The following is a 24279-nucleotide window of genomic DNA, read 5'->3' on the forward strand; positions in this document are numbered from 1 at the left end:
TTTGGAAGGGATCGTCACAATCATATTTAATTTCTTGTCCAGTTGAATTTCTATCTCTCTGAAAAGATCCTTACCATATTTTATTATGAAAGTGAACTAGCAGCCAAGCCATGAGTGATGATCTGCAAGCTGTTATGGGGTTCTCTGGGTTCGGTAAGTGCTCTATGAACAACTAATAAATGTGCTAGCCTGCATCAGTTGCCACTAAGAGGGAACCATGGGCTAAGAAAAAGTATATCTCCTACAATCTACGATCCAATCCCACGTACATACAATACATACATACATACAGGTACAAAGGGTGGTTCCAAGAAGAAGGCGGCCATGAAGTTTGATATTGAGAAAATGTTTGAGGAGACGAAAAGAACGGCCCGAAATTACTCTGAGCAGAAAACAGGTTCGCTAATGCAGGAGGTGGGGTGGGTGTAGTTTCACCATTCCTACTACCATATAGCGGGTTATTTTCGCGGTTTGCTGCAAACATTAATTTTTATTCAAATGACCACACCTCTACACCACACCCCTACAGTACTTTCAATACTGAAGTAAACCATGATTTCCAAGTTTTCGAGGCACTAAATTTTCGAGGTTCGAGGTCAATCTGCGAAAACCGTGAACAATAATTTTAGTCTCTCGAAAATAACCAGCTGTACGGTATTAATGTTGTGTGTCAGACATGGTTTTTAAATTTATTTTTTTCCAGCAAAGCAAATGATGGAAATGGTAGCAAGCGGTAGTGAAGTTGTGGATAGTGTGGAGGGTGGGCAGGAGAGTGACGAGGATATAGGACCGCCCTTGCCCCCCGGTTTCTCAAAAGAAGTAAGTCATAGTATCAGTGTCCCAACATGGAGGCAACAATGCTGGTTGACATTAAATAATCTAGCAGCGGTAATTTACTACTTTTGTAATTTTGTACTACTGATTTCAGTCCTATCATGAAGGACGTGCACGTGTGTGTACCGTGTACAATGTACCTGATGGTACACCTTGTGTTAGCCACACGTAAGTATATACTATTCTGTCAGCAAAAACAAAATAATGCGTCCTCGGTTAGAAAAAAGGGGGAACATACAACTAAGTACTGTACGTCATATATACTCTCAGAGCTTATTCGATATCACTTCTCTCTCAGGAGCCCTCCTCACAACAGGACAGTGATGATGATGAAGGAGGCAATGAAGAAGAAGAAGAAGAAGATGTAGAAGACTTTGACCGACGGTTCCCGCTCTCCCATGAGATCACTCTTTCCCACGGCTCCAAGCCCATCTCCGCCCTAACCCTTGACCCCTCCGGAGCCAGAGTGGTTACCGGGGGTTACGATTACAATGTGCGACTGTGGGACTTTGCAGGCATGGACTCTACCTTCAAATCTTTCAGGACCATCACCCCCTGCCAGAGGTGTGGTCAAGTGGGAATAGTTTATAATTAGTCTGCATTTCAGTTGATAATCTGTGTAGAGCTACAACTAGTTAAATTCTATGCAATTGACTAGTGTGCAGTGGAGTAGAACCTCTACGATTCATAGAAACTTTGTGGAGAGACATAATTAATGGTAGATAGAGAAGCTATCCTTTATTCAAACGGTCAGAGTTTCCACTGTAGCGTAACTTTTTGCACAATATGACATTCGCATTAATACATTTATTCTCATACAGTCACCAAATCAGCTCAGTGCAGTACAGCAACACAGGAGACACCATCCTTGTCACCTCAGGGAGTGCTCAGGTATGTGTGCACGTGTATAGTAGTACAGGCGTTTATGCAACATTTTGGGTCAACCTTAAACAAATTGCAACACAAGCTTTCTCAAGTACTTTCCCCTGAAGGGATTATATACAGACAGTATTATAGAAGACCATCTATATGGTACAACATGTGTTGCTAGTGAGCAGTTTCTGGTTCCTGAATGTTATGGCTTGTGCAAGAGAGCAGCTCATTATCTAATGAATTATTCATGAGCACCCTAAGAACGTTTTAGGAATTTCTATACTTTCCACTAAAGGGATTCCTTAAGACTTTTAGTTGTTATAGAGCACATTTTTCTGTACTATACATGTAGGTGTTCACGGTTATTATACTGCCTCTAAGGAGCCTTTGTTCAATCCTCATTTGCCTGAAACTAACAGGCTGAACGTTGGCCGACAAACAATTGCAACGTTGCTATGACAAGGCTCTTTTTGTGCTGATGCAATGCAATTTATGTAGCTACAAAACTACAGTTCGTTTGTTATTTCAAGTGGATTGGATGTTTTAATTTTTTTTTCGATATTATTAAAATTGGCCTCTATGTTACACATGAGCAGTCAGTGCTACTTATGATTGTATGTGGTTGTTTCCTTTAGGCCAAGGTGATGGACAGAGATGGGATGGAGAAAATGGAGTGCCCCAAGGGATGGCCTTACATTGCCAACATGGCCAACACCAGTGTGAGTAATTCAGGAACTCGTTTTAGGCACCCAGCTGCAAGCGTGTACATGTATGTGTGTGCAGTGATGTGCCGAGCATTTTCAAAGTGGTGGCTGTTTCAATCCTAATCCTCTTATGTAGTAAACTAGGACTAAGAGGTGGTTACTTTTGTCTAGAGGTGATCAGTACCAACCATCGCCGACCAGTGTGGGCACATCCCTGTGCGTATGAGGGGTTGAGAAATAGCTGAGATAAAAACTCAGCACTGGTTGTCTGACTCTTATTTCTGATCCAAGCATCTCACAGGCACTGCACTGTATGTATAATTATGCCTATTAAATCCACAACGTCCATGTGTTTGTGAAGAACAGATTGTTGATTTCTCTTATTTAATATAATAATCGTGTTAGCTATTTTTTCGTCCTAGTTCTAGTGGTCCCTCCCCTTAACTGCAGGGTCACATTGCCATGGTGAACTGCGGCTGCTGGCACCCCAGGATAAGAGAGCACTTCCTCACCTGTTCCAATGACGGGTGAGTGGGAGCTTTACTCTTTACTAGAATAATTAATGCAATATGTTGTACTCACTCATACTAGGTAGCTACATCAGACTTCACAATAGGTTTGGCAATTTAATAGGAGGAGGTGTTCTCCATTTTTTGCAATAGATGTGTACACTGTTTTATCCCCCCCCCCACACACACACACACACACACACACACACACACACACACACACACACACACACGCATGCACAGTTCTCTGAGAGTGTGGGACGTGAACGAGAAAAAGAAGCAGCTCCATGTTATAAAAGGAAGGGATAAGCAAGGTACAACAGGGCAAGTTGGTGGGAAATGCAGATTGTGTTAAATTATAATAGCTGTAAAATAAGCTATTGTGACAAGATTGCTTTGTCCCCTCAGGTCGTAAGATAGCTGTGAACACGTGTGCATACAGCAGGGACGGAGGGCTGATAGCGGGGGCACTGTACGACGGGAGCATCCAGATATGGAAAAACAGTTCGCCATTTGTGAGTTTTGTGGTGTGGATAATGCGATAGTGTACAAGCAGCTGTAGAATGAGATTCCAATAATACAGATTTCCGTGTCAGTGTACATAATTATTAAAATCACGTATATACATGTACGTACATAATGAACCCACCTCACCCATCAGACGCGGTCCCAGTTCCAACACTTCACAGCTCACACTGCTGGCAGTGAGACATGCTCTCTCTGCTTCTCCCACGACAATCACACGCTCATCTCAAGGGGAGGTGAGTGGCGCTAACCATATATACCCACCAGTGGTTAAAGTACTGTATATGAACCAATGCTACTGCATGTGTATAATTATAGCTAGAGAGGTGTTTAAAGCATTCCCTGGAGCTATAATAGTGTGTCTGGGACTTCCCCTACTCATTGTGTTTACTTACCTTAAGGTGACATATTTTCGCGTGTATTAATTTCTGCTATTTCTGCGAATGAGAGTAAAATCGCAAAAATTAGTACTCGCAAATAATTGGCCGCCCTCTTGTTTAATGTATCCAGATCGACATTTCGCAAAAAATTATACCGCAAAATGTACAAAACTGTAAAAACGCAAACAAATCTACCGTGAAAATATGTCACCTTAAGGTAGTCCAACTTTCACTCTTCAGTTTGTTTTTAGCTTGGACCGGCTGGCAAAGGACCGTGTCTTTTCACACAACCTCCGCATGTGAAATACGCACTTAGACGAGCCTAACACCCTCATTCAATGTGTATGGTCCACTGACTGCAGGTGACAATACTCTGAAGTTATGGGACCTGCGATCATTCAAGAGACCGGTGAATGTTGTCACAGAACTGGATACTTTCTTCTCGGGGTGAGTGGAGATGCTAGTCTGACAGACGGCTGCTTAAAAGTGGTGCTGAATAGAAGCGCTTAGGAATGTGGTTTCAACACTGTGTTGTGGATTATGTAATTAACATGCATGTGTACTTACAGTAAGATAATTATATTTCAGTAATAACAATTATTATTATTGTTGTTTCAGTCTCTTCACATAATTATGTGTATGCCTTGCAGCACTGACTGTGTGTTCAGCCCCAACGAGCAGGTGATCATGACTGGTACCTCAGTCAAGAAGGGACAGGTAAAGACAGACGTGCGTGACCAGGGGGATTCCCCACACCCGCTTGCCTACATTGAAAACACAAACAACATTCTTGCGCTTTTACGGCTCTTTGTTATGCTAATGATAATTTCTTTGATGTATGAAGACTGCATGCACGGCCTCATGTGCTGTAAACAAGCCACATTGTATTATAATTATTCAGCTGTGTACTCCCACGTGTGTTTCTGCCTCAGGGTAAGGGGAAGCTGATGTTCTTTGACCGAGAGCTGAATGAAGTGTACCAGCTGGCTGTTTCTGACGCAGTGAGTAAAATCACTACGTATATTATAATTATGTACTACATGACTTAATGCATGCATAGTAGAATAGAAGCGCTTATGAGCTATGTAAGGACTGCATGTTGCATACGTACATGCACACGTACATGCACACGTACATGCATATGTACATGCATACGTACATGCATACGTACATGCATACGTACATGCACACGTACATGCATACGTACATGCATACGTACATGCACACGTACATGCACACGTACATGCATACGTACATGCACACGTACATGCATATGTACATGCATATCTATTGCATACGCACCGTATATGTACATTCCAGTTAACTGGTTTAACTTAAACGTAATGTACAGTGTTTGTACAATGTCTTGTGTTATGCTATAAACTCCCGTATAGCGGGTTTTCGAGGATATAAATAATTTATACCCATGAATATTAAGGTATGGTTAATAACTAGTCCACGAAATCTTTTATATAACGGTCTTTCCGCAAAACCTTCGAAATATACCCGTAATACGGTATGAAAATGGGAAGTATTTGGTGTGGCTTGGCAACATTGTACAGTTACGTACCAAACACAGAGTGTGGTGAGGTGTATCTGGCACCCCAAGCTGAACCAGATAGTAGTGGGCTGCTCAGACGGTCAGGCCAAAGTCTACTTCAGTCCAAAGCACAGCTTCAGGTGAGAGACATGTACACACTTGTATTGTTGCTAGGATACGTGGTATAAACCTTGTCGTAGGTTGAGTGCGTATTAGTATTTGTATATATTTTCCTCATAGTGACTTAACAACACTGATAATAGTTTCATGAATGACTGTACCTGTAACTGAAAGGGCTTTTGCCACGTCTACACTGTGTTTGGTGGTGGCTTACGTCGTTGCTTTGCTGCTGAGTATCGTTGTTTCACTGTTGTTGGTATTTCATCATAAATGATACCAGCTACTTATGGAAAACACTCTGTATAATTATGTATGCCAAGCGTGGTTGGACAGAACTCCAAACATGGTCAGTCGACTACTGGTACATGTAGACTGTTAGACTCACTGACTCAATGTTTCATTAAGCTCCCTCAGGAGTTTCACACAGTGACACCATACGTTATAATACCTCCTCTAATACCGCCTCCTTTTTTTCCTTCCCAAATTAGGTCTTTGTAAACACTTCTCTAGTTCATGCAAAAGATTGTGTTAGAGTCTCTTGTGTGGTTTCCATGGTGTCTGACTTGAATCAGGGATTCCCTGTCATCAAAGCTACGGATATGGTTATTGTTTGAAATTACTCTTTTGCTGTCTGTACTTCCCATATCTAGACAATCATTTGCTAGTTTGCATCACCATGCATCACTATGCATACTCTCTTAGTGCTTAATCTTTTGCCGTTTAATTGTCCCACCCTACTGACATTACCACCCTTTCGTTAGTTATTAGCCTTTGTGTAAACTATTTTTTTGTTTTGTGTTTAACCTAGCTAGGAGTAGGCTAGATTTGTCAGATTTCTAACCTGTTTGGCACTGCAATTTATATTTTAACGCCATACAGTACACAGACTGTAGCACTAATACTAGTATATTGCATAGCTTGGTTAATATTAGTTGAAAATATACAGCTAAAAGGCCATCTACATGGACATATTAAACTTAGCTACAGTGCACCATCTGTTAGAATGAAGTATATCGTTCAACTTTGACTAATGTAGTTTGTGGAATGGTTGCACTTACTATGTTGCTATAGATACACGACCACACTATCTGTTGCAATCTCACAATGTCTTGTTTTCCTGTAATGGCTTTGGTCTGTGCTTTTGTAATTGTAATGTGCTGGTTAATATTTCCCTGAGACTTGGCAGTGTGGTCTGAAGTTTCATAGTTAAGACGATCTGTGCTTTTGTAATTGTTGTGTGCTGGTTAGACTGCATGGGCAGTGTGGTCTGATGTTCATAGTTAAGACGGTACAAAATAAAAATGCGTACATAAACTCAACACAGTACATGTAGGTACATGTAGCTGGCAATTCCCCTTTTCTCTGGTGAATGATTTCCTGTCCAGCAAAATTTACCGTGCAAATGAGAGAAATATAGTGTGTCGTTTGTATGTAGAATTTCTCTTCTGTGTATAGAAGTTCTTATTTGTATGTAAAACTTCTCATGTGTGTGTAGAACTTTACCATGCAAATGATTTAATCACCCCCCCCTCCCCCCCCATATTACATACATGCTTCTCTTACTCATGGTGGCTTAAACTGCTGCACTGTATGTTTACCTAATGTGGGGGGGGGAAGGGGTAATGTACTGTACTGTGTTTATACATTAATTTGTAGATATTACATGTAGTACCATGCAGGGGGACCTATAATGTATAGCCATGTACTGTACTATACTGCATACATGTAGTACCATGCAGGGGGACCTATAATGTATAGCCATGTACTGTACTATACTGCATACATGTAGTACCATGCAGGGGGACCTATAATGTACTATACTGTATACATGTAGTACTATACAGGGGCCGGGGTGTATGTACTGTATTATATACCGTAATTATAGCAGGTAATTTTCGGGGGACAAAATATTCGTGGTTGAGCAGTATTTAGTCATTTCGTGGATAAGTGGTTGCTGCTTGCACTGCAGGTAAAGGTAGACAAGGTCGCTTCATTCGTGGGTAAAACATTCGTGGTCAGACCTTCAACCACAAAAACCACGAAAACCACGAATACTTTGCCCCACAAAAATTACCCTCTATACGGTACATGCTTGTAGTACCCTGCAGGGGGAGCTTATGTAGCCATGTACTGTTTTGTATTTAATACAGGGGAGCTAAGCTGTGTGCCAATAAGAAAAAGAGAAAGAAGGATATTTCCGAGATTTCTCTCAATACAAGGATCATAACACGTGAGTCACTCCTAACCTCGTTCCCAGGTCTTCCTTTTTCTTGCTGTTGTCATTGTTCATATAGAAGGCAGCAAAAAAAGAAATGGGTGTACAGTTAAAGAAAAAGTAAGGCCTCGTTTGGGAAATCACGTGATCCACAAGGATTTTTATGAATGTGGGCGATATGTGAGCCCATAATCGTGACGTAAGGTATTCTCCCACGCATTCGGAGTTAATAAGACTGTACTGAGACAACTATCAAGCTACTGCAAGTCAGGGAACCATGCAGCAAGGCGCAGCTCTGGACTGGTGGCAGTAGCTACCTGCTAGATGATAATGATGACCAAGCTATTAGTTTAGATATAGCATTTAGAAAGACACAAGAAAATTTTACTATGGGTATAGAATCTAAACACACAATCTTAGACTAGTATATCTAGCTAAGATATAGCTAGCTAGCTTATATAAACTGCTTGCAAACTTCCAGTTCCAGGTCCATGTCCAGCTTGCAGGCTAGGTTGCAGGCAAAGTTTTAGTCATAGATATCTGCGTGGGCAGTCCAACATTTCTATAGCTCTGCATGCCCATGCTCATTTTCACCCTTCTACTACTCTTCTATCCTCATGCGACTTCCCGATACAGGTTCTCCTTTTTCCTAACTCTACCTCTTTATATTCCTCCAATTAATACCGTATTTTATCTTATTGAACGATTAATACAGTTATTGAACAATTCAGAAAAAGGAGAACCTGTTTAGCTCGGCTAAGTCACTTCCACCATGCAACCTAACCTGTGACATCAAAAATGCTTGGAAACTGGCTTCCTCTTTCGGAAGTTAAGACGTTCTTTTTGAACTTGAAATTGTATTTGTTGCATGACTGGATTTAACTTGTTTTGTAGTGGTACGCATTCAATTTGCAAATACTTTAGCATGTACTTATTATGACACCGTATAGTGGGAAATTTTCGCTATTTAGCTTCAGAGCCCTCAGCAGAAATGTTCGTGGGTTCTAATATTCGCGGTTCAATGCCAGGAAACCACACCCACCAATAGCTTTGCATGTGAAATTACCAGTGCATGGGAGTTTATCCCGGTTTTAGTTTTCGTGTTACTTCTCTGCCCTCGAAAAACGCAAAAATTTGCACCACACGAAAATTTCCCTCTATACAGTACATGCATTGTGCATATACGTATGTGTACGAGGGTACGTACATGTGTATTATTTTGTGCACCTTAGTAATAATATGCATCCATTTGCTCACACACAGCCACTCTATTTCTGTTGAGCTTATATTTATCACGACGTTTCATAACTAAAACAATATAAGCGTGACCACACATCACTAAAACTGTCATTGATTATACCTCAGTCTTTCCATATCCGCCTTTACCACCAACCATTGGTGTCACAGAACAACATTCCCCTACTATAATACATACGCACACATACAGCCCATGCACTGCCATTGTTCCGAGATGACGAACAACAGTCATTGAAAAGAAAACGGGAAAAAGCGAGGGCTGATCCGAAAATTTCACACAAACCTGACCCCCCGCTACACAAGGGAGCAGGTGGGCGTGTTGGTACCGGAGGAAGTTCCATTGGGGCGTATGTGCGTAAGATAGCAGCTCTGGAACGGCCTGTGACTGTGGAGAAGGACGTTGATCCAAGGGAGGCACTGTTGAAGTATGCCAAGAAAGCAAATGAGAAGCCATTTTGGGTGACACCAGCCTACACAAGGTATAACGCTACATTGTCTGCTTATTATACCTCACGACGTACAGAGATTTGCTGTAATCACGAATTCATGAGCAGTTATTCTAACCATATTCTCCACACCCACACTCCATTTTAGCACACAGCCGAAAGTAATATTCCAAGAAGAAGAAAGCAGTGAAGAAGAGGACTGATGAAAAATAAATTAGGCTACAAATTCACACCAACTTTCTTTTGTGCACTTGTTCTCTTTTTCGAACTTATCACCAATAAAAATTAATTGATTATAATAATTGATATTATAATAATTGAAACTGCATGCATGAGTGATCATACAGTCATCATTGTAGGACATGCACACCTGTGAGTTTACTGATTGAATGTGTATTATATATAATGCTGTTTGCGGTGCATTGAAGGTAGTGTTTTTTGATAGCTGTCTATATTATGCTGCATGGTCACACAGGGCCAAAACAGTTCATTTACAGAAGTATACAACGTTGTACACTATCAACTTTCTTTGTAAACTATGAAGGAAACTATTGTAGATGAACTAAAATTCAACAACATTGTAAACTATGATGTACACTCGCAAGTACAAACATAGTTTACAAGCTGTAAACTACCACTTCTGGCCCTGTGTCATAAAAAGAGATCGTCGGTACATTTTCATCTGTGTTGGATGTCTACGCCCACTGAATCTCATGTGTCCTTGCTCTCTGATACCCAGCCAATTCCAGCACTGTAAAATTATGAAAAGAGAACAATACGCAGAAGAGTTAAATAATAATATTGTTATGAAGATGCTTGAGATCATGCATGAAGTGTTCGGTTAAATATAATTGTAGCATACCGTATAGCTGGTTATTTTCGAGGCACTATAATAATTAATATTTGAGGATTGACCTCAAACCTCGAAAATTGGCCAGTTAAAACACCTCTCTATATTGTAGGGGTGTGGTCATTTGAACCTCTATCCTCGAAAATAACAATCTGCGAAAATTTGTCCCTCGAAAATAACCCGCTATACATTTTGTACGGTATATTGAACCATTGTCTCTGTTTGAAGGCTTGTACGTAAGGTACTAATTTTTTGACAACATTTTTATTATTACCGTATTTGTCTTCCAGAATTTTAGCCAGCTCCCAATGTCCAATATGCTCCTCATCTTCCTTCAAACTCTCAATGAGCTTGTAGATTCCTTCCTTACCTTTTGTTTCCAAGATGGCTACTAGTTTACCCACTTGAATTGTCCTTGACTCCTGATATAGCTTGTGTAGCATGCTTAGGTCACTGCAGCACAACACACGGTTTTTACAGAGAATAGGAACGAGTGTGTTCAAATCAATGAGCTTCTGGAAATCCAAATGGAATGCGGATAGTGGCGACGTGTGCCAATACTCAAATACTGTTTTATCAGCTGATTCTGTGTTGAAATTTAAAAGGTAAGTAAACACATGCATACAGTCATAATTCAGTATAAGTGTATACTCAAGAGTTGATGGTCTTGTATAATTGATCGAATATATGCAACTTACCAGCTTGACCTAGGTAGTACACAACCAGCAAGCCCAGAAATAGTACAGCTCCGAATATAACAAGCAAAACGAAAGTGCAGGCAGCCCATGCACACAAATGATAGTCCAACTCTGTTCTTTGTGACAACAGCAAAAGATAAACCAATATCGAGACAAGTACAAGCCAGTACGTGAATCCTATGACCAGTAGAACTCTGAGTGTGTAGTGGAGTTGTCCACTCATGACACCCGAGAGCTTCCAGGTATACAACTTCGGAGACAGGACTAGTCTAGAACTAGTTAGATAAATAAGGGATAGACTAGTTCACATGCAGCATTGGAGCTCCAGAAGAGGTGAGCTAAAGTTCTACTGATTGTAGTGTTTTATAGTGTAATCCTTCTGCGATGCGCATGCGGATCGAAGTCTGCTCAAACCATCACAGTAGCCTCGAATCCACGCCGATTAAAATGGAATTTAATAGCATATTAAATGGGGTTAACAACAAGGAGCAGGCCGCAATGACGTCACTCATCTCAACGCATGTGCACTAAAGTTGAAGCCTCGTGGCAGTCTCAGAACTATTAGCAGTCACTTTGTGAGCATATCAGATGTCCATCATTCATTCATTCATTCATCTTCTGTCTACCAATTCTCTCTACCGATTAGTGCCCGGTCATCGGCCATGGACCCCCCCCCCCCCTCAGTTGGCAGGTACAGAACACCTAAGCCTTTAGCCAAAAGTTACTTCGACACCACCGCAGCTGGCACGTCGATAATAACCCCTCTCCATTCTAATACGAATGTGAAAAATCAGGGGCACAATTGACTGCCAAGGTGGTGTAGGATCAATACATATAGTCGCTAACCATGCCTTATACGTACCTCATGCTCAGTGTAGCTATAGACAATAAATTAATAAATTATATCATGTCGCTGCATGGAGAGTATGGCAAACTCAACAAGTAGCAACAGAGTATGGCAAAATCAACATAGCAACAGAGTAAGCCTATGTACGTGCATATAGATGCTTTATTCGTATACCTGTATAGACAATACCTATAATGATCATGTCGCTGCATGGACTCAAACAGATAAGAGTATGAGTATGGCAAACTCAACAAATAGCAACAGAGTATGGCAAACTCAACAATGGCAGGGTATAGCAAACCACTGCCAAGGTGGTGTAGGATCAAATGCTTTATACGTAGTTAAGTACCTAGCTATATACAGTACATGTCATGTCGCTCCACGGACAGCGGCCAACTCAACAAGGTACGGCAAACACAGCAAATGGCAGGGTGATGGCAGACCCAACAAATGCCAGGTACCGGCAGGGTGATGGCATACCCACAAATGCCAGGGTGATGGCATACCCAACAAATGCCAGGGTAATGGCAGACCCAGGGTGATGGCATACCCAACAAATGGCAGGGTGATGGCAGACCCAACAAATGCCAGGGTGATGGCATACCCAACAAATGGCATACTAACAAACTGCCGAGTGTGTATGTTAATAAATGCCGACTGTAGCAAACGCAACAACTGGCAGGGCGTGGCAAACCCAGCAAATGAAAGCACCGCAGGAGACACAAAGCTATTATACCAGGCAGACTAGATCAGTAATTTCTCATCAGCCCCCTCATCACTTTTAGCCTTCCCCCCAAAAGTTTATTATTCATTATTTGTTAGGTGTGGCCTAAATTAATGAGCCACACCCACTGTATATTAGGCAGTGGTTTACAATTAATGAGTTACACCCAGCCCACACGGCAAATTAGAAACCGATTACTGATGATGTAATGGTTGTGTACCGAAATATTGCATTGTCAGCATAATGAAGAGTGATTAGTGACCCCTCATGGCCTCATCAATTTTTAAAAAACCATGTGGTGGTGGGAGGCTGCTGGTCTGCTTTGCCTGGTCTGGTGAACATTTTTGCTGCATGCAAACTCAGAGTGGGTAATGATCGACCAAGATTGTTGTTAAAAAGTTCAAGTCTAAAATTAATCGTCTCTGTCAGAAAATTAATGACTGCCATCAGCAGAGCCTTGCAGCTCTCTTCTCACTCTTGCAGCTACCAATAGCTAGCGTTCTAGTTCAGAGCTAACTACTTCGCAGAGTAGCAACACTCGGTAAACAAGTTTGGATACATGCTCTGGCATTCCAAGTAAGCAAAACTAGGCATAACTCGAGAATGAAGCACTGATTATTTTGCAAATCCAAGAAAACATGACTAGAAGCCTATAGAGAAACTCTTACTTGCACTTCATTGATCCTTGAACAGCTGTAGCAGTCTACACTGACACACACACACAAACATACTACCGTATACCTCGCTTGCGCATGTGCACTGAGGCACAATAATGGCGAGTATGGCAAAACCCAACAAATGGCATACTAATAAACCAGAGTATAGCAAATGCAAACTCAACGAATGGCAACACACTCAACAAATATAGCCGAGTAGGGTGTGGCAAACCCTGGTATTGCAAGTTAACCTCAAGTAGCGGGGTATGGCATATATACCCCCCTGGGCCCATCCCCCAAAATAAATGTCGGGGCAGGTCAATCAAACACAATAATAATACACCTCAGCAAGCAAAGAGCCACAGTACACTTTATGAACTGCTCCTGCACGCACCACAGGTATCTCGCAAAGTTCGCAGGTATGGAAAACTCTGAGTATGGCAAACGCAGCAAAACTCAGTAGGGTATAGCTATGGCAAACTCAACAAATGGTACCAACAACAGGAGGGGTATGGCAAACTCAACAACATTTAGGAACAAGTGCAGGGCAAACTCAGAAAATGGCACCGACAAAAGGCGGGTTATGGTAACTGGCAGCAAACTCAATAAAATGGCAGGGTAGGCGGTATTGGCAAACCTACATGTCTTGATAGTAATGGCCTTAAACGATGGTCGCCACCCATCACAGCCATGGGAGATATAAGTGCACCTCCCTACAGCAAGCAAGCAAAGAGCACTTTAAAATTATACACGGCTCACCGCAGGTACCGGATCAATGCCCCGCCTGCTAAACACCCTGACAATCAGGAGTTCTCAACTACGGATACTCAGCTTCCTACCCAACAAAGAAGAAAGTAGTCTCGATCTAACACCATCATTATAGTCAAACGCTCCATGGTGGAATCGATTGCCATCATGAAGGGGGGGGGGCTGAGGGCTGAGCAAGCCACTATAATATACATTGCTAGTGGCACTATTATAGGGTATAAACACATTGGAACTAGGCATACATGCACAGCCGTTATTCTCAGCCATGCAAGCCATGCCCCTTATGCTTACTAATGTACACGGCTATATACAATTGCCAAGCTCAGCAAAAAGTAAAATTCCATCATGGACCACGTATGACCACAACCTTCGGGAGGACGCAGCAGCAATATAGGACAGCGTGATTGGTAAAAAAAAAAAAAAAAAAATGGAGGCTGGAATATTATATGTCGGGCTGGTGTCACATTTGCAACTCCTCAGACCCATTCCCAAGCATGCAGCCGCTCCAAAATAGCCCAGTATAAGGGGCACTAGCGTCGCTCGGTGTTGTCGACTCCACCCCCCAAAGCAGCTACGGCTGGTGGGACTGGAAACCTACAGCTCCGATTTCTGTATGTATATATAGGTGCAAACCAAAATAAATTAAACCATGCTGCCCACAAGTGCATGTATAACCCCAAAGAGAGCGATATACTCTCTTGCACAAAAACAATGAAACAGCTAGCTTGTGCACGTTTAGTATACTTACTCCACTTCCCAGGTATTTGTTTACATTTTCTAGTTCATCCCCATGTTATCACTACATTCACCACAATCATTTTTAATTTACCCGTATTTCCTAACTTTAATGGTAACCTATATCTATCTGCAACATGCCTGGCAGCAAGGGGCCAGCCTACAAAAGACATTACCATGCATGCATGATCTGCAGGCCAAAAACTAAAGGGTACCATTTACACTCAACAGCTGGAAGCGCGGTAATGCATGCACACCATTAAAAGCCGAAACCTGGGAGGCAGAACCGAGCCACCACCCAGATAATACCCAATGTAGTTAGTATGTCGTAAACAGATTGGAATATAGTCAAAGGCTCCTTACAAATTACATGAAATTTCCGCCCAAAGACTACACCTGCAGCAGCATGCATGGTGATAAAACCTCAGGGACAGGTCCCATATATTAACATTGCAAAAAAGGCAAATGGCATGGCGGCTTATTATTGATCTATTATAACGCCAGCGTCAATATGTTGCAGTATAATTATCGTATCAGTATTATATGATTGCTATATATAGGTGCGCATGCAATGGAATAGTAAAGTGCTCATCTCCCGCAGACGCGTTATACAGTGGATATAATGAAACAACCGCGGAACAGGCAACGGCCCCCCCCCCCCTCTTGGAGCTTAGCAAATTCTCAGGGATGGGCGGATGGCCAATTAAATTGGAATTCACTATAATATTGTAGAGCACTAAACTAAATAAAGGCGGGGAGGACAAGGGGTTGCTGTCCCTCATTGGATATACCTCAGCATGTTTGTGACTGATTGATGCATCTACCACATTCCATCACTTAGACGGCTTTCGCCGCCTGAATGTCGCTGCACGTTCTGACATTCAATGGTGGTCAACATTTGCTTCACAGTGGAATACATGCCACTTCCTGCTCGTTCGCTGCATCAAGGACAACCCTATAGTTTCACTGTTATACATGGGGCTGCGGTGCCTATGAAGCAGGACAATGGTTCCAACTCCAATGGCCTAACCCAAGGGAGGATTGCCATATAGTTATATATCGATAAAAGAAATGATCATAGCAGCAGGCAAACGCTGGGTTAGACATTCGGTTCGTTTCCAATCAGATAACTCAGCCGTGGTATAGCCTCAGGTGCTAGCAGACCTGAGGAGAGATGTCTGGTCTCTATTACAGCCAAATTTAACTTTACAGTGTTGGCATCCCATATTAGAGGAATACATAACTAATTAGCCGACGCTCTCTCTCGCAACAATCACTTCTGCATATGCTATGTTATATTAGCTTACATGGCGTTTTAGTCAGTTCAACGACGGTAGACTACTCAGAAAATCTCGCTTTGTCCACGCATATCCACAATTGGCCTGAATCCTCTTTACTATACTGGCCACTCCTTTAGAATCAGAGCAATAGTGCTAACAGCAAGCGTTATTTGCATGGTCAAGCTCTGCATGCACATGCACTCCTTGGCTACGTTTTTCCCAGCATCATAATTATAGAAAGAGCCGAGAAGTAATCGTTCTTCTCTAACTTTGGTTGTCGTGTCTTGTGTCTTGTGTCTGAATTATGGAGCTAATTCCGTCATGCCCTTAGTACATTATCTATATAATGATGATTATACCGGTATACATGAAATCAAGATAGGCTTCCTATACACTAACTAAAGAAAGATCTGTAATATCATGGAGATAATATAACATACGTCAGACTGAGTAAATAAAAGGTACATAAATGACAATAAAGGGTTGTTTGGGCTCAGCTTGGGAGTATTTGTGAGTCGAAGGGACTCATTCCTCACCCAAACAAAAGATAGACGTAAAGATATGTGGTAAAATACCATTTTAAAGAAAACAAGATCTGGCTAAAATATAACCCCCGAAAGGCTGAGGGGTTAATCCCCTAGGCGGGGATGCCCATTCAGATGAACAATGCTCTTGAACCCCAACCAATATCATTATGCTATTGGTTTGCATATAATATTATTAGCAAGTAATTCTGCATAACGATATACTCGTAGAATTATACCCGATACTGCGACACAAGTTGTTAAATGGAATTTAATAGCATATTAAATGGGGTTAACAACAAGGAGCAGGCCGCAATGACGTCACTCATCTCAACGCATGTGCACTAAAGTTGAAGCCTCGTGGCAGTCTCAGAACTATTAGCAGTCACTTTGTGAGCATATCAGATGTCCATCATTCATTCCCCTCCTCATTCCCACCCCTTGTACTTATAATTATGCTTAGTTCTTTTAGTTCATTCCCCTCCTCATTCCCACCCCTTGTACTTATAATTATGCTTAGTTCTTTTAGTTCTTTTTGTATCTCCAGTGTCGGTCAGTTTGCACCCTGTCTGGCACTGTGACAAGAGCATATCATGTGCATGGGCACCAGATTGAGTAATAGGTTACTGTGGTAAAATACCATTTTAAAGAAAACAAGATCTGGCTAAAATATAACCCCCGAAAGGCTGAGGGGTTAATCCCCTAGGCGGGGATGCCCATTCAGATGAACAATGCTCTTGAACCCCAACCAATATCATTATGCTATTGGTTTGCATATAATATTATTAGCAAGTAATTCTGCATAACGATATACTCGTAGAATTATACCCGATACTGCGACACAAGTTGTTAAATACGTGTAATTATAATAATACCGTAAGTGTTCCAATTATAGAACCAGCCTCGGTTAGGACACCCTCTTTTATAACGCCCATAATTATACTACCATAATTATTATTTTGACTGGTTAGAAGACTTCAGAATCAGATCACACAATGTCTTTTTCAGTAATGAGACTGGCTTTTTGCTTTCTCTTCAGTACCCTGATTTTGTCTGACTATTCAGTCTATTGTAAAGTAAACCAGCAAGACACACAGTCAAAAAAGAAGATTCAGACTGATGTAGTTATTGTAGGAGCTGGATATGCTGGTCTCACAGTTGCAAGAAAGCTCAGCCAAATGAATTTCACCGTACATGTGCTGGAGGCTAGGAATGCAACTGGTGGCAGAACAAAGAATTTCTGCTTGAAGAATATGAAACCAGATATTGAGAGTGACTACGTTGTCGAACTTGGTGGTCAATGGCTTGCCAATAAAACTGTGCAACCTCATTCATGGGAGTTGATAGTTGAAGAATTGGGGTTTAAGTTGTTTGATGCTAGTTACACACCGTCTGACTCCCGCTCTAGTGTTGTGTATGTATCTAATGGCCAGTATAATTTCACAACATTGATTGATGCGTTTCATAAACTACCACAGGATGTGCAAGCTGAGCTGGCTAAAGCTTGGGCTCTCTTGGACAGTATGGCTGCAAAAATAGACTTGGTTTCTCCATATTTGTCTCCTGAAGCTAGAAAATGGGATAGTCAAACGTTTACCTCTTGGATAAACAACACCGTTCAGTTGGAGGAGTCTCGAAATGCCCTCCAAATTCTCAGCACGTCAATAATCGCTCAAAGCGCTGATGTCGTATCATTTCTTCATATGCTTTTCTACATACGTGCTTCCAAAGGAATGACCAACCTTGTTGCGAGCGAACAACAATACCGTGTTGTTGGAGGAACACAAGCTCCAACTTTCAAAATGGCACAGGAGTTGGGCAGTGATCATGTTCTCCTGTCTACTCCAGTCCGTAGGATAACTCAAAATAGTAATGATGGTTGTGCGATAGGTTCTGTGGTAGTGGAAGCTTCTGAAGGTGAAGTAGTTGTTGAAGCGAGGTATGCTGTAGTAACTGGAGCACCTTCAGTATCTGGTAAGGGAATTCGATTTATTCCTCCACTCCCGTTTGAAAAGAGTCAACTTTTCCAACAAATGCCGATGGGAAATTCTGTCAAGGGAACACTGGTTTATCCAACTCCTTTCTGGCGCAAAAATGGTTTTACTGGGACACTTTTTGCATCAACACCATTTTTTGGAGATCCCAAAAATATTCTTCTCAGCAACTGCTTTGATAACACACCATATGCTGGAACTCCTGGTGTTTTGTTTTGCTTTCTTGAGGGCGCTACCTCTCTACAAATGATGCGCTTAACACATGAGGAACGTGTTGAAGTGTTAGGAAATTGGTTTGCCAAGACTTTTGGCCCTGAGGCCAATGATCCTCTGATGCTCCTTGATTACAACTGGGAGGCTCAGCCGTTCATTGGAGGCGCATATTCCTCCTACCTCCCCCCCGGGGCGTGGACGCAGCATGGGCATGCTTTAAGAAAACCTTTCCAGCAGATTTATTGGGCTGGTGCTGAGTATGCTCAAGATGGGTTTGGGTACATCAATGGAGCCATACAATCAGGAAAATTCACAGCGAATCAGATTGCGGAGCAGTACAGACAATGTATGAAGCAAAAGTAGATGGTTGTATTTAGAACTATACGTACTGGCTATAGTGGAGTGTGCCTGTATTAAAGTCTGTATTAGACACATCTATTGCATGCATGATTCTATTGCATGCATGCTTTTTTGTGGGATCCGTATAAGATCATTCGCATATATAGAGAGAAGCACATGCACTTGAGGATTGAGTAGATTCAATTGGAACTCTGCATGAGCATAAATCATATAGATTAAGAACAGATTATTTACAGAACACATGCAAACTGAAAGAGAGCTATTATAGTAACTTACTAAACAATCTGGGAGGGAACGTGCTATCAACTTGTGAATGTTGCATGATATTGGATTCTGTGGCAGATTGGACAGTATCATGAATGCGATTATCCTTTGAAGTTCTGCTGAGCTGTTCAATTAGGACACTTAAAAAAACACCAGTACAGCATGTAGGACTGAGTAGTATCTATTGGTAGACCCTCTGGACTATCTTGGTTAGTCGACCAGCCGATATATTATCGTCTGGCAAATTACATATTAGCTACTTGTGCAGCGGTCTAGTTTGTTTGCATTGATAAGTGCATTGTTTGCATTGATAAGTGGGTGCAGGTGGAGGACGGATGTGTGAAACCACATAATCAAAAATCTATATAGAGTGCAGCTGTGCGGTTTCACAACTTACTACTCAGCCACTTAGAACGCCACAATATTTGTGGCGCGGTCAGCACAACTCTGACCTAGTTGGGCGGAGCCCGACCGTCCCTGACGGGAGGTCGGGGGACACGCTTATAGTTACCTTAGGTATATAGGATTTGTACTTGTGTGTTATGTAATACTACTTGGAGCATCATGAATATAAATTATAATCATTTTAAGTGGGTGTTAAACGCGATATGCACCGCACACTGGCTGGCACTGAACAACATGACTGTGCTACTAAATTAAAATAAAGTACTGAGCAAGAAACTGAATGGCCCAAGTGCTACAATGTTTTGGATGTGGGGATGAGCTATCAAGGCCTGGTGACAGGAGAGCTCTTGATGCTCCAGCTGGAAAGGAAGTGTTGGACCTGTGGACAATGCCACTGGAGAATGAGGAAGAACAGATGTGTGCTGATGTCGACATTAACAGTATTGTAAATGGCAGTGATAAAAACAGATTGCCCAAAATGTGCAGGAAATGTTTCGGTAGATATAGCAGCTTTCTTGAAGCACAGGTAATAATGAAAATAAAAATTGTAATTAGCTGAAAGAAGTAACAAATAACCTAAGTCTTAGGTCACACTGTCCACATAAACATGCATGACTTAGAACAAATATCACAGCACAAGCAATTGAAACCGAGATCAACATGTTTGTAATTGTCGGAAAAGACTATCCCTTCTACAATCTGTAGTGTTTGAAGCATATTCTTTAATCTCATTATCAACTTAATGGTAAATTCTTGCCTTCAAAAGGGTTACACGTGATGGTTTACCATCTCGACCTGCTCTACCAGTCTCTTGTACATAGCTACTGATATCATCTGGCAGGCCAACATGAATGATTTGCCGAATGTTGGGACAATCAACACCCATGCCAAATGCCATAGTAGCTACAACAATGCGAAGATTGCCATCACCCTTAAATAAACGAATGATTTCAGATTTATGGGCTGGATCAGTGACACTTGTAAACATGTCCACGAGGCGAAATTCAGGAAGATCGGGTGCATCATCAGGATTTGTGAATACAGCTCCAAGGTAATCCTTAAAGAAGAGGTACATGTCACCACACACTCCAAAAGAACGTCTATATATGATTGTTTTGGGAAACTTGTTTCTCTCGATTACCAATTTCTGGGCCAAGTTTTGGAATGTCTCTGGTATACTTTTGAACAATCCAACAGCATAAATCAAATTTGGGATTACTGGGACTCTCGTAATGACAAATGGGTTTCTTAGGCCAACAATACGAGAAATGAATGAAATGTCACTTCGGGTAGCTGTTGCTGTTAGTGCCATCACATGAGCTGATGTTGGAATGAGGCTGCGCACTTCTCCAATTCTCACAGCATTTGCCTGAAAGTCTCACCCCTGCAATAATATTAATATTATTGGTACACATGTTAATAGAAAACGATGAGTCAAATACATACCATTTCTTCACACAATGAGCTTCATCGATTATCAAAGCCTTGAGTCTATTAGCATACACATCTCCCCCCAGAAGCCTTCTCCAATGCTTCTTGCTGATGATCATTTCAGGTGTAAAGAATACTAGCTGGTACTTTCCGTGGAAGATCGCATCCATTGTAGCTGCATCAGACATCTCGCCCGAGACATATGTGCTAGAGATGCCTTTAGAACAATAGATGGCTACCTATAACCCTTTCCTTGCCATTCGTGAAATCTGGAACAGGAGCGTCTTTAGGTCGATCAATTAGTGTGGATCCGGCCTCACCACGCCTCCAAGTCATTCTATTAGTCTAGATCCGGCTAGCAATTCTAGCTGGGACTCCCAGTTCTAGCTCCTTTTGTTTAGCGTGTCAGAGACTGGGAGAAGATGATTGGCACTCCCTGGCTCCTTTGGATGTACAGCTGTCCAGATCCCTAGAACATACCCTCCATTCTGACGAGTTATCAGTGCATAGGGTGCTTACTAGATTCTTGCCAGCCAGTACAGTTCAAGCTACACACAGCACCGCTCAACTATTCTCTACCCCATTATCTAGCTAAATCTGGTCCAACTAGACAGCAGACACAGCTAGTTAATTCAGTAAAGCCAGGGGTAGCCCTACTTCTACGGTTGTTCAGTACCCACGGTAACAATTCCTCTGGGCTGGGCTAACTAGTTGAGCCACGCCTCCCAATTCTCAAGGCTAGGTACATGTCTCTGTCTAGCTGCTTCTTCAGCTTCTTGCTCAGTTTTGTGGCTTAGAGAAAGGCCAGCTACTCAGGGGGAAGAGTCCAGATGAAAGTCTGGCAGCCAGGTGACGTCCAAACGGTCAGTTATTCTTTCCACCAACTTTTTAATCTAGTCTAGTCCTGCTTGCACTGCTACTACTGCTGCTGCCTACTGCTGCTACTCTTCCTAGCTAGTCAAAGGTTTCTTTTTTTTTTTTTTTTTTTTTTATAACTACATATGCACAAAGAGACATCAAAGCTTACATCAAAGGACACAGATTTTTAGCCTACTTGACTGATAAGGCGGTTACCTAGACTACAGTTTGTTTGTCAGGGAGGAGCTCACATACAACTTCATCTAATTCATCATAACGATTCCTTACCCATTGTTGTAATTTCTACAACAGATTGCCAAGGAAAGAGATACCGTATAGCGCGAAATTTTCGAGGCACTTATATTTCGTGGATTAGCCTCTAAAAGCTATTTCGTTGCACAATGTTCGCGGAATGACTGCTTACCGGAAGCCACGCCTTTAAATCTATGCATGCTATAGCAGGTAATTCAATTTTCGTGGACTTAATTTTCGTGTAGGATTCTAACCCACGAAATCCGCGAAAATTAAGCCCCTCGAAAATTTCGCGCTATACGGTATTAGAGATGTCAGACCGGAAGTAGTGCGTGGGCGTATTTTCGTACAGTAATTCAATGGTAAAAAACGGGACCAGAAAGTGAGTGAACAAGAAGGGCTTTCCGCAAGCCCTGGAAGAGTCTAGCAAACAACAGCTGTTCCCAGGGGTAAAAAATAGCGTAGAATTTGATTTTTATAACAGTTTTTTATGATTTTAGTATTTGATGCTTGTTTTGTGTGTGATTTTTTCTCAAAGGTGATCATCATTTTGGCAACCAAACATGAAAATGAACAAAAACACAAGTGAGCATGTCTTTCATCTCTAACTCTCTCCAGATTATGCAAAAAGTTGCTACAATAAGCTTTTATTTCTTGCGGAATCACATATTGCATGGATAGATGGGTGGAGCTGAGAATAGAAATGCAGTAAAATCAAGCCAAGTGTACCAATAGCTGTATTTATTTCTTAGAAGTTCTTAGAAGTTACTGAAAGTAATTATTGAAGCAATCTGAAAGCCTCTGTTGAAAAGAAACAAGAAAGATTGGAGAGAATTCCAGGGACAACAATGTAATCTACCAAAACTATTAAATTGCAAGAACTGATTCAATTTGCACACAAAAAAGACAAGAGTAATCTACTGTATTAATTAGAAGCTGTCAACAGAGTTGTATCATAGATTTATAGTTGTATGGCCTTAAATCTACATCACACTAAAAACGAATTATTTAGACCAAATGAAATTGACAGAAAAATTGCTTATAAAGATCAAGAAACAGATACAAGCGTAAGGTGGACATTGATGAGAGTTCTGAAACATGATACAATATACTGTACGAAAGAAAAGATAGCATAGTTACTTTAAATCCAAAAGAACTCTCTGAAGCAGGAGACATCATACTATTATAGGGACATCATAAAGATATACATTACAGAAACATTATAAACTTCATAATAGATATCAAATGGTTACAATGTTAACTCCTGAGTCCTGAGTGTCCATTTCATACTTTTTTAAAAGAGAATAGACCAAGCGGTTCAGCAGATATGCTAACTTTAAGATCATTTCCGGTATTAACAACAAATTTCATAAGTCCCGCCCAAGTACATTAAAATGCGGTAAATTTTTGTATGAATTTTTCCCTGACTAGTGTTCTTCAAAACTCTGTATCTCTGCATTCGCTGGACCAAATCCAGTGCAGTAAAGTTTTTCTGGTTTGCCTAGAGTGTTCAAAAGAGATAGTAATACATAGGAGTTAGAAATAGCAAAAATGAAAATCGGTCTGACATCGCTACCTATATATAGAATAAAAGCATTCAGCTTAGAATGATCTAGTTACGTGTAAACAGCTCATATGCACATGTACGTATAATTATATGTATGTTCTATCTAGCCTTACATACCTGATCATGATGATGGCTAGCCTCGATCCCAGGCCGATCCTTCTCTAATTGAACGCTAGGTCGCCTCCTAGCGTTCAATTAGAGACGGATCGGCCTGGGATCGAGGCTAGATGATGGCCAGTAGAGGAGTGACTACTACTACAATAGAATGACCTCTCTCCTTCTCCAATATTATTTTTATCAAATGCTGCAGGCAAACAAGCATTGCAAAGACTCTTTCCAAATCCAGTAGGCAATACAGCAAAGACTCTCTGCCTCTCAGAAAAGAAGTGACTACTTCCAAGCTCGTTAGCAGCTAGCTTCTGTGACAGCTTGTGTAACTTTCTCCATTTG

The 24279-nt window shown here is 41.4% G+C and overlaps 2 protein-coding genes across 3 annotated transcripts; both read left to right on the top strand.

Moving 5' to 3' along the window:
• The first annotated feature begins 22 nt into the window (after window positions 1–22).
• LOC135333707 (WD repeat-containing protein 70-like) lies at window positions 23–9709 on the top strand. 2 transcript variants are annotated; one of them, XM_064528727.1, is made up of 17 exons: window positions 23–153; window positions 293–397; window positions 704–819; window positions 1133–1398; window positions 1656–1725; window positions 2343–2426; window positions 2862–2938; window positions 3164–3234; window positions 3329–3435; window positions 3582–3681; window positions 4188–4272; window positions 4476–4542; window positions 4758–4826; window positions 5405–5505; window positions 7636–7715; window positions 9148–9436; window positions 9552–9709. In XM_064528727.1, the coding sequence occupies exons 1-17, from the start codon at window positions 111–113 to the stop codon at window positions 9604–9606; spliced, it is 1785 nt and encodes a 594-aa protein (XP_064384797.1). In that variant the 5' UTR covers window positions 23–110; the 3' UTR covers window positions 9607–9709. The 2 variants fall into 2 exon arrangements, with proteins under 2 accessions (XP_064384797.1, XP_064384798.1); XM_064528728.1 differs by lacking the exons at window positions 23–153; window positions 293–397 and adding an exon at window positions 539–649.
• Window positions 9710–17422: 7713 nt separating this feature from the next.
• Window positions 17423–19209, top strand: LOC135334429 (putative flavin-containing monoamine oxidase AofH). The gene has a single exon (XM_064529584.1). It carries the CDS (start codon window positions 17481–17483, stop codon window positions 19053–19055), a length of 1575 nt encoding a protein of 524 aa, XP_064385654.1. The 5' UTR covers window positions 17423–17480; the 3' UTR covers window positions 19056–19209.
• Window positions 19210–24279: the final 5070 nt, after the last annotated feature.

Source organism: Halichondria panicea, chromosome 3 (assembly GCF_963675165.1).
Source record: "Halichondria panicea chromosome 3, odHalPani1.1, whole genome shotgun sequence".
Lineage (NCBI taxonomy): Eukaryota > Metazoa > Porifera > Demospongiae > Suberitida > Halichondriidae > Halichondria > Halichondria panicea.